At 36.4% G+C, this 14,148-nt stretch overlaps 1 protein-coding gene across 6 annotated transcripts in view; it reads left to right on the forward strand.

The window, feature by feature from the left end:
- Window positions 1–14,148, forward strand: part of CNTNAP4 (contactin associated protein family member 4) — a 293,265-nt gene that overhangs the window by 234,887 nt on the left and 44,230 nt on the right. For all 6 annotated transcript variants that reach the window (XM_037815806.1, XM_037815809.1, XM_037815808.1 and 3 more), the window contains 2 exons: window positions 204–360; window positions 3,157–3,284. In XM_037815806.1, coding sequence (XP_037671734.1) covers window positions 204–360; window positions 3,157–3,284 — 285 coding nt within the window. The remainder of the gene's footprint in view (window positions 1–203; window positions 361–3,156; window positions 3,285–14,148) is intronic.

Raw genomic sequence — 14,148 nt, forward strand, 5'->3', positions numbered from 1 at the left:
ATAGGTCCTTCACTTAAGCCTAAATAATATTTTTTAAAGCTTTCCTAAGGAAATACCATCCAATTACAGTATTTAGAATACCATATCAATTTAGTCTGTCTTGCTATCTTTCATCCTTTTTAATGATTTGGGAGGGAAGGAATTATACTGGATGGAAGGCAGCGGTGGGTAAATCAGATGTCACACATGTACTTGTCTTTCAGATGGAACCCCTCTGAGCTGGTGGATTGGAAGAACCAATGAAACACAAACTTACTGGGGAGGTTCTCTGCCAGATCCTCAAAGATGTACCTGTGGATTAGAGGGGACCTGCATTGATTCTCAATATTACTGCAACTGTGATGCTGACCGGAATGAATGGTAATTTCCATATGATTTCTTGATGCAAGATAATATTGTCTGTCTGTTGTTATTATTTTTAACTACTCTCTCAAAATATGTATAGTTAGGCAGATATAGTTAGGTAGAAATTAGGCAAAAGTATGTTTTGATGAAATGGTGCAATTAATCTGAATCCATGTTAAGATCAATTTTTTTTTATTTTAGTTTTCTGTAATGGACTATAGCACATGTATATTTTATTTTTCTAATATGATAAACAAGAAACATCTGTTACATGTCCTTTTCATTAGAAGTCAATTATCATTCTCCTTAAAATTAAGTGTAATTAGCATTCTGCTATTCATAAAATATATTTACAGTCAGTAATTACCAAAGCACATTTCTTCAATAATCTGCCTATAAAATCTTTAAACATGTAAACGTAGTCACCCTTTTTTCTTTTAAAAGACAAACCATGTCACAAAGAACGAATGTTCTGTGCATCCTGTTTTTAAAAGAACATTTATATAATTTGGGGGATTTGAAATTTTAACTTAAAATATCATTTTAAGCAGGAGGAAAGTCTTACAATATATATGGTCCCTTTTATCTGAAAATAATAAAAAATATATTAATTGTATTTGAGACTAGGGTTGGAAAGTTTTGTTATTTGTAAAGTAAAAATTGTTTTTAAATTTTCAGATTCATGTTTCAACATGCCATATGTATATCTCATGTCACTAACAAATGGACCTGTACAGAAAAAAAAAAATTAAATAGTAATGGTCCATCTGGCTGTAAATGTGATTGATTTGGTTAAAGGATATGTATTAATTCCAGTGATCAGTTTTCTGTTAATTGAGCAAACAATCTGAAGTACACTGTATTCTGTATTCATTTATTTACTTGACAAACATCAAGACTATGCTATATCATGAAACAGAAGTGTTTAGGAAACCCTAGAAAGAGGTGTCAATATGGAATCAGTATCGAGTCATGATTGTAATTTTAGTTATTACACACTGAGTAGGAAGAATTTTGTCTTAGTCAAACTCACATTTTCCAAAATGCCTAGTCCCTTTTTTGGGCACTCTTTCTTTCTCACTACCTTGACATAAAAATCCCTTTACAGTCATATTGTATTTTAAAGTATTAATAATGATGCTTAATAAAAGAATCTAATCAGTAGCTGTCCAATGCCTCCTTAACATAGTACTAGTTAAAAATAGCTTTAAAAAATAAAATTTGGAAACATATTAAATTCTGCTTTGGTTGAAGTAACTTGCATAGAACTAATCCCCCCACAGATCAAAATTATAAACTCAGGAAAAAATATTTATTAAAAATCTACTTGAAGTAAGTGCAGGGGTGGGGACCTTTGAGTCTTGGAAGAAGGGAACCCCAGAGGGTAAGATATATGTTTATATGCCTTTGCCCTTGAAAACATTCAACAGATCTCATGCTACCCCTGATTCAATTGGTCACACCTTAACTAATAATAACATCTTCAAAAGGTCCTGTGTACAAATGGATTCACACCCAAAGGGATGTGGATTAAGATAAAGAACATGTCTTTTGTGGGATACGTGATTCAATCCCCAACAAACCTTTTGAGAGACCCTGAGCCAGAGCATCTAGTTAAGCCACGCCCAGGTTCCTGGACCACAGAAACTGTGAGATCATAAATGTTGTCACTTTAAGCCAGTAACTTTTGGGGTAATTTTTTATGTCATGGTAGATAACTGATACAGTATCCATGTACAGATTTTGAGAACCCCAAGCAGAACAAATACATAGAAAAGCACACCGCGGCACATTATGTTAAAACTGCCAAAAACCAATGAAAAAGATAAATATTTTGGAAGTAGCTGCCTTGGGTGGGAGGTAGTAGGGCGCTGCATATAGGAGAACAATGATACAGATGAAGGCTGACTTCTCATCAGTAGCACAGGTTAGAAGGTAATGGAATGATACATTTAACGTGCTGAAAGAAAATGAAAAGGTCCACCCGGAATTCTATATAGAATAGGAATGTATGTTAATAATGAAGGTGAAATGAAAACCTTTTCAAAGTAACAAATGCCAAAAGAATTTGTTGCCAACAGAATAAGAAATGCTAACAGAAATTCTTTAGATTAAAGAGAAGTTAACACTAGATGGAAACTCAGATCTTCCGAAAGGAATGAGTACACTGGAAATTGTAAATGTGTGGGTAAATATATGTCAGTGTTAAATTCTTCCCCTAATTAAAAAGAATAAATTTGATTTAATTGTATTATGAAGTTTCTACGTACCTGGATTCAAAATTTATTACAACAAAGGCCCAAAGAATAGGTTTGCATGTGGGGGCATTAAATAGATTACCCTGTAGCAAGCTTCTGGCATTTTATACAAAGTTATACAACATAAAATCTAAGCAGACTCTGATAAAGAGAATAAAATGAAATAAAAAAAAATATGGAGTAAAGCACAAGGAAGCAGGAAAGGAAGAGCAAAATGCAAGAAATCATATGGGAAAAAATAAGAAATAACAAAGTGGTAGACCTAAAAACACACATCTATCATTACATTAAATGTAAATGGATAAGCCATGCCAATTTAAAGGTAGAATATGGCCAACTGAATTCCAAAATCACCAACTATGTTCTGTCTACAAGAGATATTAAAATCTTGCCATGTTTTATGTGCTCCAAAGAGCAATTTGAGCCTTATTCTTTGCATGTGAAAATTTCACTCAGAACATCTTTTTTGAACTGCAGTGAGGACTATTGTCCATTTTATGATTATATTAATCAGAATAATTTTAAGAGTTTTATTATCGCTACTGTTTTTCAGGACCAATGATACTGGATTCCTTTCTTATAAAGAACATCTGCCAGTAACTCAGATAGTGATTACAGACGCAGGCCGACAGTATTCAGAAGCAGCTTATAAACTGGGCCCTCTACTCTGCCAGGGAGACAGTAAGTAGTGGCAAGAAAAGTTTTCTTTCCTCCTTTCAATACATTAGTAGGGAATGACTGGCTGTTTAATGGAATTTTTTAAAAATACTGTCTACCTTGGTTATCTGTATTTCATCTGATTTCAGCATATAAAAGAAGAAGACTGTGTTGTAAACATATCTGAGGAAAGTGATATCATGTAAACATTATTTTCTATTATATAACAATTACTCAGGCTACTATTGTAAAAACTAACTGTAAGGTCTGAAATATTATTTCTGTTAGTCAATAAAACCCCAACATGAAGAAGGCAAATCTGGTTAAGTTTCCAAGATAAAGAGACTACTAAGCATTTTGTTTGGATTGCTTCTATAAATGCATTCCATAATTTCTGAGTTTCTGTATCCATCATTAACATGTGAAAGCCTCAATATCACTCAAAATTGTTAAGAATGTATGTGAGTTTCCTATTATGAGTCTAGGGTGAAATTAGAATATCAATGGAATCAAATGTTAGTTTAATCAAATATATTTCAACTTTCAATCTCGTAGGTTTCTTTTTTTTTCCCACTTTTTCCTGTGTGTGTGTTTTACTTTAAATTAACAGGACTTATAGTTTTGCATATTTGTTGTATTAACACTCTAAGCCAGAATTTTAAAATTCAAATAGTTTCAGAGAAAAGATATATTTTCAGTAGAGAATGAAATGAGCATATGTCCCTATTCATAGATTGTTGGCTAACTTCTCTGAAATCAGATAGGTTAGAGACGAATGCGTTAATTATTTAAATTATTTATGCTTTTAGTTATTTTCAGAACTTAAATTGGAAACAGAAGAAATATTTGTTTACACTAACAGTATACTCTAAAATAAAATTTTATTCTAGGGCTCAACCCAGGAAGAGGTGATTTGACAATATAGTAGATTTATGGAGATTACATAGCAGAAGTTGCTTAGTTTAAAAGCAAAGATGATTCTGGCCTATAAAAATTTATATATACACTGTAAAAAACTGTCTGCCATTTTATGCACCATCCCCGATCTTTATCATCGTCTACTTCCTGCTCTGCCTGTAAACCTTACACAATTGCATGAAGATGACATAGGATAGTTCATGGAGAGAAAAAATATGTGCAGAGTGATGAAATTGTAAACTCAGGATGCAGTCAGTAGAGTGCAACAATTTTGCATGGCTATAGAGAAGCTGTTTGGTATTTCGGTGCACCTTTCACTGCCGGCTCTGATCTTAACCCTTTGGAGGCCCAGGCCAGCTTCCTTGGTCCTCCTCATTCCATTTGGCACAACCCCTCAAAGCATAAGGATTGGTGTGCTTTAACTGAGGTCACTACTGAGTCTACCCCTTACCCTCAAACTTACTTCCACGAGCATAAACGCAGGGCTCCTTTTCACTTAGAGCCGTGGTTCTCATCCCAGGCGATTTTGCCTCCCAGAAGCCATTTGGCCATATCCAGAAACAATTTGGGGTCATGCCTGGGGAAGAGAGGCTACTGCCTCTGGGGTGTCGAGGGCAGGGCACTGCTGAATAACTCACCGTGCACAAGACAGCCCACTACAACCAAGAACTATCTGGACCAAAACGTCGACAGTGCTAAGAAGGAGAAAACTTGACTTAGAATATTGAACTACCATAACCATGGGAATATAGAGCGAGAGGAATGACATTAGCAGTAAGAATTAAAAATATTTCCAAGTATTTAGAGTCCTATTAATTAATCTCTGACTTCTTAGTGAAGCAGAAATTGAGAGCTTTCCGTGGGCCTTTTGTCTCCTCATCTGTTTTTGACGTTGGGACTCATCCGCACATGAGGCTGTAAAACTATTTTTGCCGTGAAGGGCTTGTTGTAATTTTTTCCATCAGAAAGCAGTGGCCACAGAACAGAGTATGCCTTCTTTCCTCTGAAAGGGGTATCTGTAGCCTGGAAATAGCAGGGCCCCAAGGACTTTTTTTTCTCTTTTCAAGTGAGGTAGACTAGGCAGATAAGGGGCTTTCGGGTGTGAGATCATGCAAGGTGGGCTGTGTAAGCGGAGGGTAAATACGTGGGCCTCACTCTTCAGGCACCAGGGCTGGGCATTAAATGATTTTAGGCTCAGGAATAATTTAATCCTCGTGATCCAATTGAAAGATTAGTAAAACAAGGATAAATGGTGAGAGCTTGAACTAAGCAATAGCTGGGATGGGGCTTAAATTAAAGAAGGGGATCAACTAGAGAGGAAAATTCAGTTTGATTTACATGGGAAGGTGAGGGTGAAAGTGTTTGAGGATGATTCCCAGCTCTCAGATTTGACTAATCTGGTGGAATTGTAGTACCATCCACTGAGATAAAGGCAGTTAAAAATTTCTTTGAATTGAAAAATGAAAAGGTGAGAACAAAGGACAAGAGTCTTTTGGTTCTCTCATACAAAGTAGAGATGGTGGAAATTTTATCTCTTGCCATGTTTATGTCAGGGAACAAAACAGACCTTGAGAAGCAGGACAAATAAACAATTAAAAATGAGTATGGGACCTACCCCTTCAGAAATGAGTCTGCTACTAATTAATTGATGTTGTCATTTTCCAAGCTCTTCTTTACATTTTGTTTTTAGTACAGGTGGTTCTGAAATTGCATGTTACTGCTCTTGTTGTTTGATGTCAGGAGTCATAGATAACATCATTAGGTGCTTTACCTAAAGTACATATGATATGAACAATAAAGCCACCTTTTAAAGTTGTTCTTCAGAGATAAAACTTAGTACAGTGTGAAACTCTAATGAATTTATTTATTCATGCATATGGAAATAAATATTTTGAAAAGTTATCTGAAAAGTAAATGACAGAATCCAACACCCTATTCATGATAAAAACTAGGCAAACCTGGAACTAGTGGTAACTTCCTCAATGTTAGAAGAGGTATCTATGAACATTTGACAGCTAACATCATAGTGCACAAAGGCTGGGATTCTGTCTTAGTTTGACAGGACAGTTGTAACAAAATACCATGGACTGATTGGCATAAACAACAGGAATTTATTGTTTCACAGTTTTGGAAACAAGAAGTCCAAAATCAGGGTATTGGCATAATCTTTCCTTCATGAAGCCTTCCACAGATCTCTAGAGAACTTAGTCCTTCTGTACTTTCAAAGAATGCTGAACACATTACAGAGACTTATTTCTCATACTGGCTTTTAATTATTTTTGAGGCTCTCAAAAGCAGTATCCCTAGCTCATTTATTATTGTGTTCCTGGCAATGAGGACAATACTTGTTACATGAAAGATGATCAATACAATAGCAGTTTATGAAAGAATGAAAATGATCCATCATCTACATCTCAAGAAACCGATAGTTTTTGAATTATTGGCGAAAGACAAGAATCAGTCTTTGATGGCATAAGCAATTAAATGATAAGCAAATATATGCTTTTATGAAAGGAGCTTAGATTATATTGAAATACTGATTCTGATTAAAGACACATAGTATGAAGAGCGTCTATTTCCATTTGAGCCATATCCCATCAATATACTTGGGCTTATGGCAGTGAAAGTGCTTTCATATAAGCATGTGCTTCTTATCCAATATTAAATGTTTTTTGTTTTCACTCTTTTAATAAAAACAATGCCTTTATAAAATTGAAATGCTTCCTATTTCTGAGAGAAAAAATATTTTATAGTCTATTTTGTTTTGCTTTTTTGTTTTTTTGAAAAGACTTACATTACAAATAATAGATATTCAAGAAACTTCAGATATGTGAAGTAACAAAAATTCTTTTCAAGACCTGTAAAAGATTTTCATTTGAGACTGGGAACCCTGAAAATTCTCAGCACTACAGCATTATCTTTTTGTGACAATGTTGTACAGATATGTACATTTATCCATTGTTTTAAAATATGAAATATTAATGACTTGATTGATGCAGAGTCATTATAAAAAATCTTAAGCAATACAGAAATGTCAAAGGAAAGAATAAAAATCATCTCCAAAAATCACAGTACTCAAATAGAGTCTTTAATGTAGGTAAGTATTATTCTAGGCATTGCTTTATTAAGCAATCCCAAGACCAGCATTTCTCAACCTTGGCACTCTTGATATTTGGGCTGGATAATTCCTTATCAATTGCATGCTGTCCCCTGTATTCTAGGACACTTAGCAGCATCTCTGGTCTCAACACTAGAAGCTAGTGTTACCGAGCAAGGGCTTGCTGCCCAAAGCACATAAAAGTCAATGCCATGACATCGGGATTTTAAGAAAAGAAAGAGCGCTAATGCAAGGTCAACTGGCATGGAGACAGGATCACCCTGCCCTCCACTCAAATCTGTCTCTCTGCATCTAAAGAGCTTAGGGTTTTAACAGGATTCAAACAAAGGGAGGTGGAGACAGTTATTTAAGGTTTTGGTTACAGTTAATAGGGAGTGTGCAAGCCTGGGCCCTAGAAGCCCTTGAGAACTGATAAAAACTAGCTGGGTTAAGAACAAATGAGCTGTAAATTAGGGCTGTAAAGAAAGGTAAGCATTTGGTTACAGCAGTACTGTAAATCAAAGGAACGTAAAAAAGCTAAACAAAGGGGCTGTAAGTTAGAGGATCTAAGGAAAGATAAGCATTTGGTTACAGCAATGTTATAAATCAAAGGAATGTAAATAAAGCTAAGTAACTGGGGCTGTAAGCTGTAAAGAAGGTAAAGGTTTGGTTACAGCAATGTTAGAAATCACTCAATTAACATAAGATAGCAACCACAATAGGCATAACCAAAAATGTCTCTCAAGACATTTCCAGATGACCCCTAGGGTGCAAAATTATCCCAGGTCTAGAACCATTGCTCTAGAAAGAAGACAATAAAAGAGATTTAGAAATAAATCTACAGAAATGTATTTATTGAAATTTAAGGAGAAAGAAGAAACCAAATTAAAGACAAAAGAATTGCTTATATTATTCACCTATCCAAGAAGTACATCATCGATGTGAGCGATCACACTAAAATAAAAAAAAAAAAGTTTATGAAAACTTTAAGAGGATATAGAGTGAATAGGTTTTATATTAAATTAATTTTTAAATTTTAGACTGTTTTTGTCTACTCTGACAAATGGAAAATCAGCTCCCATTCTTTTTCTTTCCCTCCCCCCCAACTCCCAATTTTTACCTGTTATGTTACAATTTTTATGGTTGTTTATTTTTTAATGCTAACTATTCATTCTATTATCAGAGCCTGTATATTCTTGGATGTCTTGTATTTTGTTTTATTTCTCATTGGATTGCACTGTAGGTAGTTAAGGCTTTTCTTTTGTTTTTTCCTCCAGAAAGGCTCACGAGTGTTGCCTTTCCTGAGTTTGTGCATTCTTGAGAATATTCATTGCCTCAGATTGCTAAAACAAACTTGCCTGGTGTAAATTTATTTTATTTTATTGAGACACAATTCACATGCCATACAACTCATCCACTTAAAGTGTACAATTCACTGGTTCTTAGTATGTTTACAGAGTTGTGTAGCCATTATCACAATCAATTTGAGAACATTTTCATCACCCCTCAAAAGACCTTTTACCCACTGGTAGTCACCCCACACATGGTAACCACTTATCTAATTTTATCTATATAGATGTGCCTATTCTTGATATTTCATATAAATAGAATATCTATATGTGGTCTTCTGTGACTGCCTTCTTTCGCTTAGCATAATGTTCACCGAGCTTATCTATATTGTAGCATGTATCAGTACTTCATTCCTTTCTATGGCTGGACAGTAGTCCATTGAATGGATATACCACGTTCCAGTTTGCTAGAGCTGCTGTTATACAAAATGCTAGAAATGGATTGGCTTTTAAAAAGGGGATTTATTAAGTTACAAATTTACTGTTCTAAGGCCATAAAAGTGCCCCTACTAAGACATCAACAAGAGGATACCTTCACTGAAGAATGGTTGATGGCATCTGGAACATCTCCATCAGCTGGGAAGGCGTGTGGCTGGCGTCTGCTGGTCCTTTGCTCTTGGGTTGTGTTTCAAAATGGCTTTCTCCAAAATGTCTCTGGGCTTCTGTCTTTGCTCCTCTCTCTCAGCTCCTGTGCATCCTTGCTTCTTCCTCCCAGGGCATCTGGGGGTTCTCTCAGCTTCTCCAGGGCAAACTCTGGGCTTTGTCTCTTAGCTTAGCATCTCCAAACATCCTTCCGTCTGCATCTCCAAGCATCTCCAAACATCAGCCAGCATCTGTGTCTGCTCTTGTGTTCTCTTAAGTAATCCAGTTAACCAATCAAGACCCACCCTGAGTGGGTAGGGTCCACACCTCCAAGGAAATAATTCATTCAGGGTTCTCGCCCACAGTTGAGTGGGTTACGTCTCCTGGAAACAAATATTCAATCAAAAGTTTCCACCCAACAAGATTGGATTAAAAGATCGTGGCTTTTGGGAGGGGCATAATATATCCAAACTGGCACGCCACATTTTGTTTATGCATCCACCAGTTGATAGACGTTTGAGTCGTTTCCACTTTGTATGCTGTTATGAATAATGCTGCTTTGCATGACTGTGTAAAAGATTTTGTGTGGCATATATTTTCAGTTCTTTTAGGTATATGTCTAGAAGTGTGATTGCTGGGTAACTGTTGAGGAAATGGTGTGACATGTTGGGGTCATGCAGTCTGATCTTTACCGTTGTGCATATTAGCTTACTGTTGCCTGCACTGAGGGATCTGGTCACCTTGACTTCACAGCTTTTCTAAACGTCTTTTTTTTTTAATTAAAAAGTTATAGGTTTACAGAAAAATTGTGCGTAGAAAACAGAGTTCTCATATACTTGCCCCCATCATTAACATTTTGCATTTGTTGCAGTTGATCAGAGAATAGGATTGTGTTGTACAGTCCTATGTTTTTTTAAACATTTTTATTCTACTAAGTAACATATATACCACTTAAAATTGCTGTTTTAACCACATTCAGATATATAATTCAGTGGTGTTAATTACATTCACAATGCATTCTTACCATCACCACCATCCATTTCCAAAACTTTCCATCACCCTCATCAGAAACACTGTTATCAATGAAGTGTCAAGTCCTCATTTCCTACCCCTACCCCAGCCCCTGATAACCTGTATTCTAGATTCTGACTTATTTTTTCTACACATCTTCTGATTGATGGTATTTCATTATGAAGTGGGTATTTAAGTTTATTTTCCCCCAAAAGGACCATCTGTGTTTTATTCTCAGAGTTGTTTTATTTGGAGAATGTCTGCCTATTGCCTTCATATATAATATTTTAAAGACTCAATACTTATTTATCCCCCCAGATGCTTTGGACAGTGCTCTTTTATCCTCTGACATTGAATGTTGCTGTGGAGAAATCTGAGTCCAAACTGTAGGTGACTTACTTTTTTGTCTGAATATTTGAAGGGATAATTATTCTTAAAGATCAGTAATTTAACAAGATATTTCTCAGTGATTTGCATTTGATGATAATTTTTCCTGGAACTGGATGTGTTGTGGTAAAATGTATATGTACATTTTATATGGAGTTAGAAGAATTGTTGCAAACATGATCCTAATTTCTGTTCTCAGAAATTAATGTCAACAAGGGAGTATTTGGGCTCTTTGGTATTTTGAATTTTTTCAATTTCATTTTGTTAAAGTGTTTCTTCTCAGTTAAGTCATTGTATCATGAATTTATGCATAATCAAAGCACCCCTTCAAACTTACATAGTCAGAAAAGATTGTTCTAAGTTTCTTGTTCAAGAAATTCTTGAGTCACTGAAATTAGTCTCTTCATTTTGTCTGCATTGACTAGTACAGCTGTCTGTTAAATCAAAGGTGCTCAGAATGCATTAAAAAATCAAAAGCGCGTGTAGGCGATAAATAACTTTGCAGAAGTTAGACTCTTGGACTGGAAAAAGATATTGACTTGTGTTTTGGTTAATTTCTCTTCCATTTGACAGATTTTTCTTCCATTTGACAGACTACATCTAAACCAGTAAAGAGAAAGCGAGGATCAATTCCATTTATAAGATATTTAGATGATATAATTTCGCAAGCTCCACTGTATCTGATAATCTGCCACTGTTAAGAAATTCCTTTTATTTTGCTTTTTGTCTCCTTGGGTTTCCTTTTTAAATTTTCCTAAAGTTTGTCCTCCTTTTTGTCCCTTCCCTTTTTCTCGTGTCTCTTTTATGTCTCCCATCTTTCCTCCCACTTTTCACTTGTTTAACAAAGAATTCAAGTGCATTTATAATGGAAAGATATTGGGAACAGTTAATGCATTCTGATGTTTTCTGATGTCTAGTATGAGAAGAAAATGTTATAATGCTATTCTACAAATATTTATTCAACAAAAATTTATTTATTACTCCCATCCCTTCCCCCTGAGATAGAGCAGTAAATAAATTAGATAAAAACACCTGTTTCCTTGGAGCTTACATTCTCTTGGGGGAAGACAGATAATAAATAAGTAAAATTTATGGTATGTTAGATGCAAGTAAGTGCTGCAAGGGTAAATAAAACAGAGGCAGGGTGGGGGGATTGGCAATTTTAAATATGATGTTCAACAAAGGCTCACTACGAAGGGGACATTTGAATAAAGATTTGAAAGAAAATAGGGAGCAAGGCATGTGTATATCTGTGAAAGAGCATGATAGGCAGAGAGAAAGGCCAGCATAATGACCCAGAAATGAGAATGTAACTTGCAAGTTCAAGGAGCAGTAAAATGACTTATCTGTTGGAACAGACAGGGCCTTGGGGCACTCCAAACTGGCAGGTAGAAAAAGAGGAAACTGGTGGCTAGATCACGTAGGACCTTGTAAGACTTTGAAAGGTATTTTCAAAGACTTTGAGAGGTATTTTGTTTTTAGCCCGAGTGAGATTAGATTTTAAGTAGGGGAGCGGCATGCTCTAACTAGTGCTTTAATGAGATTTAACAGGGTGAGGCCAGAAGCAAGGAGATCAGTTACGAGACTGTTTCACCAACCCAGGTGAGCAATTATGGTAGCTTGGACCATATGTGCGATGGTTGAAATGGTGAGAATTGTATTGTAGGTTTAGTTTGAAAAGAGAACCAATAAAATTTGCTGCTGAATTGATGTAGGTTGTGATAGGAAGTAGAGCCAAGGATGACATTGAGGTGTTTGGTCTGATAAATCATTAGAGGGAAGCAGTCAACATTAGTTGAGATGGGGAAGAGTGTTTCTGGGGTTGAAGGTTGGAGAGGAACATAAGGAGTTCACTTTGGGGACATATAAAGGTTGAGATATCACTGAGCTTTAAGGTAGAGATGTGGATTGGCAGTTTGAGAGGTCCAGGCTTGAGGTACATATCTGTAAGTCATTAGTATATTTAAAGCCACAAGGTTGGCTAGTGGGAGTTACTGTGAATAGAGAAATCTTCGGACAGGGCCTTGGGGCACTCCAAAACTGGCAGGTTAGGAGGTGAGGAGGCTGGAACAAAGTAGAGTGAGAATGATACCACCAAGGAGTAAGAAAGAACGCTAGAATTGTGCTAGCGTCCTAGACTCCAAGTGAAGAAGCCGTTTCAAGGAGGAGAGAACAATCAGCTATGTTAAATACTGCTGATAGCTTTAGTAGGAGGAAGACTGAGAACCAACAAGTAAATTTAGCAATGTGAAGGTCATTATTTGTGACCTTGACAGTGACAGTTTGGGGAAGTGTCCTCCAGGACAAAGGCCTGTAATAGATTTAAGAAACAGTGGGAGGAGAAAAAAAATGGGCATGTTTAGTGGTAGGTGGAGAAGAAAGTAGGGTCACAAGAGGGAGTTTTTATTATGGGAGAATAAATAGCATGCTTGTGCTGATTCGAGAGATCCAGTGGAGATTCTCGGAGTGCAGTCAATCTACTGTAACAGTAGAGAAGGTAGAGCATGTGGTGATGATTCAGGAAGGTGAGTAAGTGTTATGGTAGGAGTTTATGGAAGTTCACTTCTGTTTGCTTCTCTCTTCTTAGAGAAAGGCATTAGGAAATGTGCCAGTTTGAATGTATTATGTCCCTCAAAACACTATTACCTTTGATGCAATCTTGTGTGGGCAGACGTATTAGTGTTGGCTAGATTGTAATTCTTTGATTGTTTCCATGGAGATGTGACCCACCCAGCTGTAGGTGATAACTCTGATTAGATAATTTCCGTGGAGGTGTGGCCCTGCCCATTCAGTGTGGGCCTTGATTAGTTTAGTAGAGCACTATATAAGCTCAGACAGAAGGAGCAAGTTTGCGACACCAAGAGGGAAACTCTGAAGAATGCACAGGAGCTGACAGAGGAGCTGCAGCTTACAGAGACATTTTGGAGATGGCCTTTGAAAGCAGACTCTTGCTCCAGAGAAGCTAACAGAGGACAAACGCCCCAAGACCAACTAAAAGTGACATTTTTCAAGAGCTGCAGCCTATAGAGGAACATCCTGGGAGAAAGCCATTTTGAAACCAGAACTCTGGAGTAGATGCCAGACACATGCCTTTCAACTAACAGGTTTTCCAGATGCCATTGGCCATCCTCCAGTGAAGGCACCCGATTGTTGATGTATTACCTTGGACACTTCATCGCTTTAAGACTGTAACTGTGTAAGCAAATAAACCCCCTTTTATAAAAGCCAATCCATTTCTGGTATTTTCCATCCTGGCAGCATTAGCAAACTGGAACAGGGAAGTGGATGTTCCAGAAAGGGGATGTTGGGTGTTTGAGGAGAGTGGAGGTGTGAAATAGTCATCTAAGAGAGTGACAGTGAAGTTACTAGGGAAATTTGGTGTGAATGCAGAACAGTATTTAGTGCTCGTATTTAGCATTATATTATATTCGATACTTACTCACTTTTATGTGTTTTGAAAAGCCATATACATTTAAACCCAAACACAAAAGTATTTGTAAATAACTCCTATATGCGGACTCATTAAGCAATAAGTATATTATGA

This window comes from Choloepus didactylus, chromosome 22 (assembly GCF_015220235.1).
Source record: "Choloepus didactylus isolate mChoDid1 chromosome 22, mChoDid1.pri, whole genome shotgun sequence".
Classification (NCBI taxonomy): domain Eukaryota; kingdom Metazoa; phylum Chordata; class Mammalia; order Pilosa; family Megalonychidae; genus Choloepus; species Choloepus didactylus.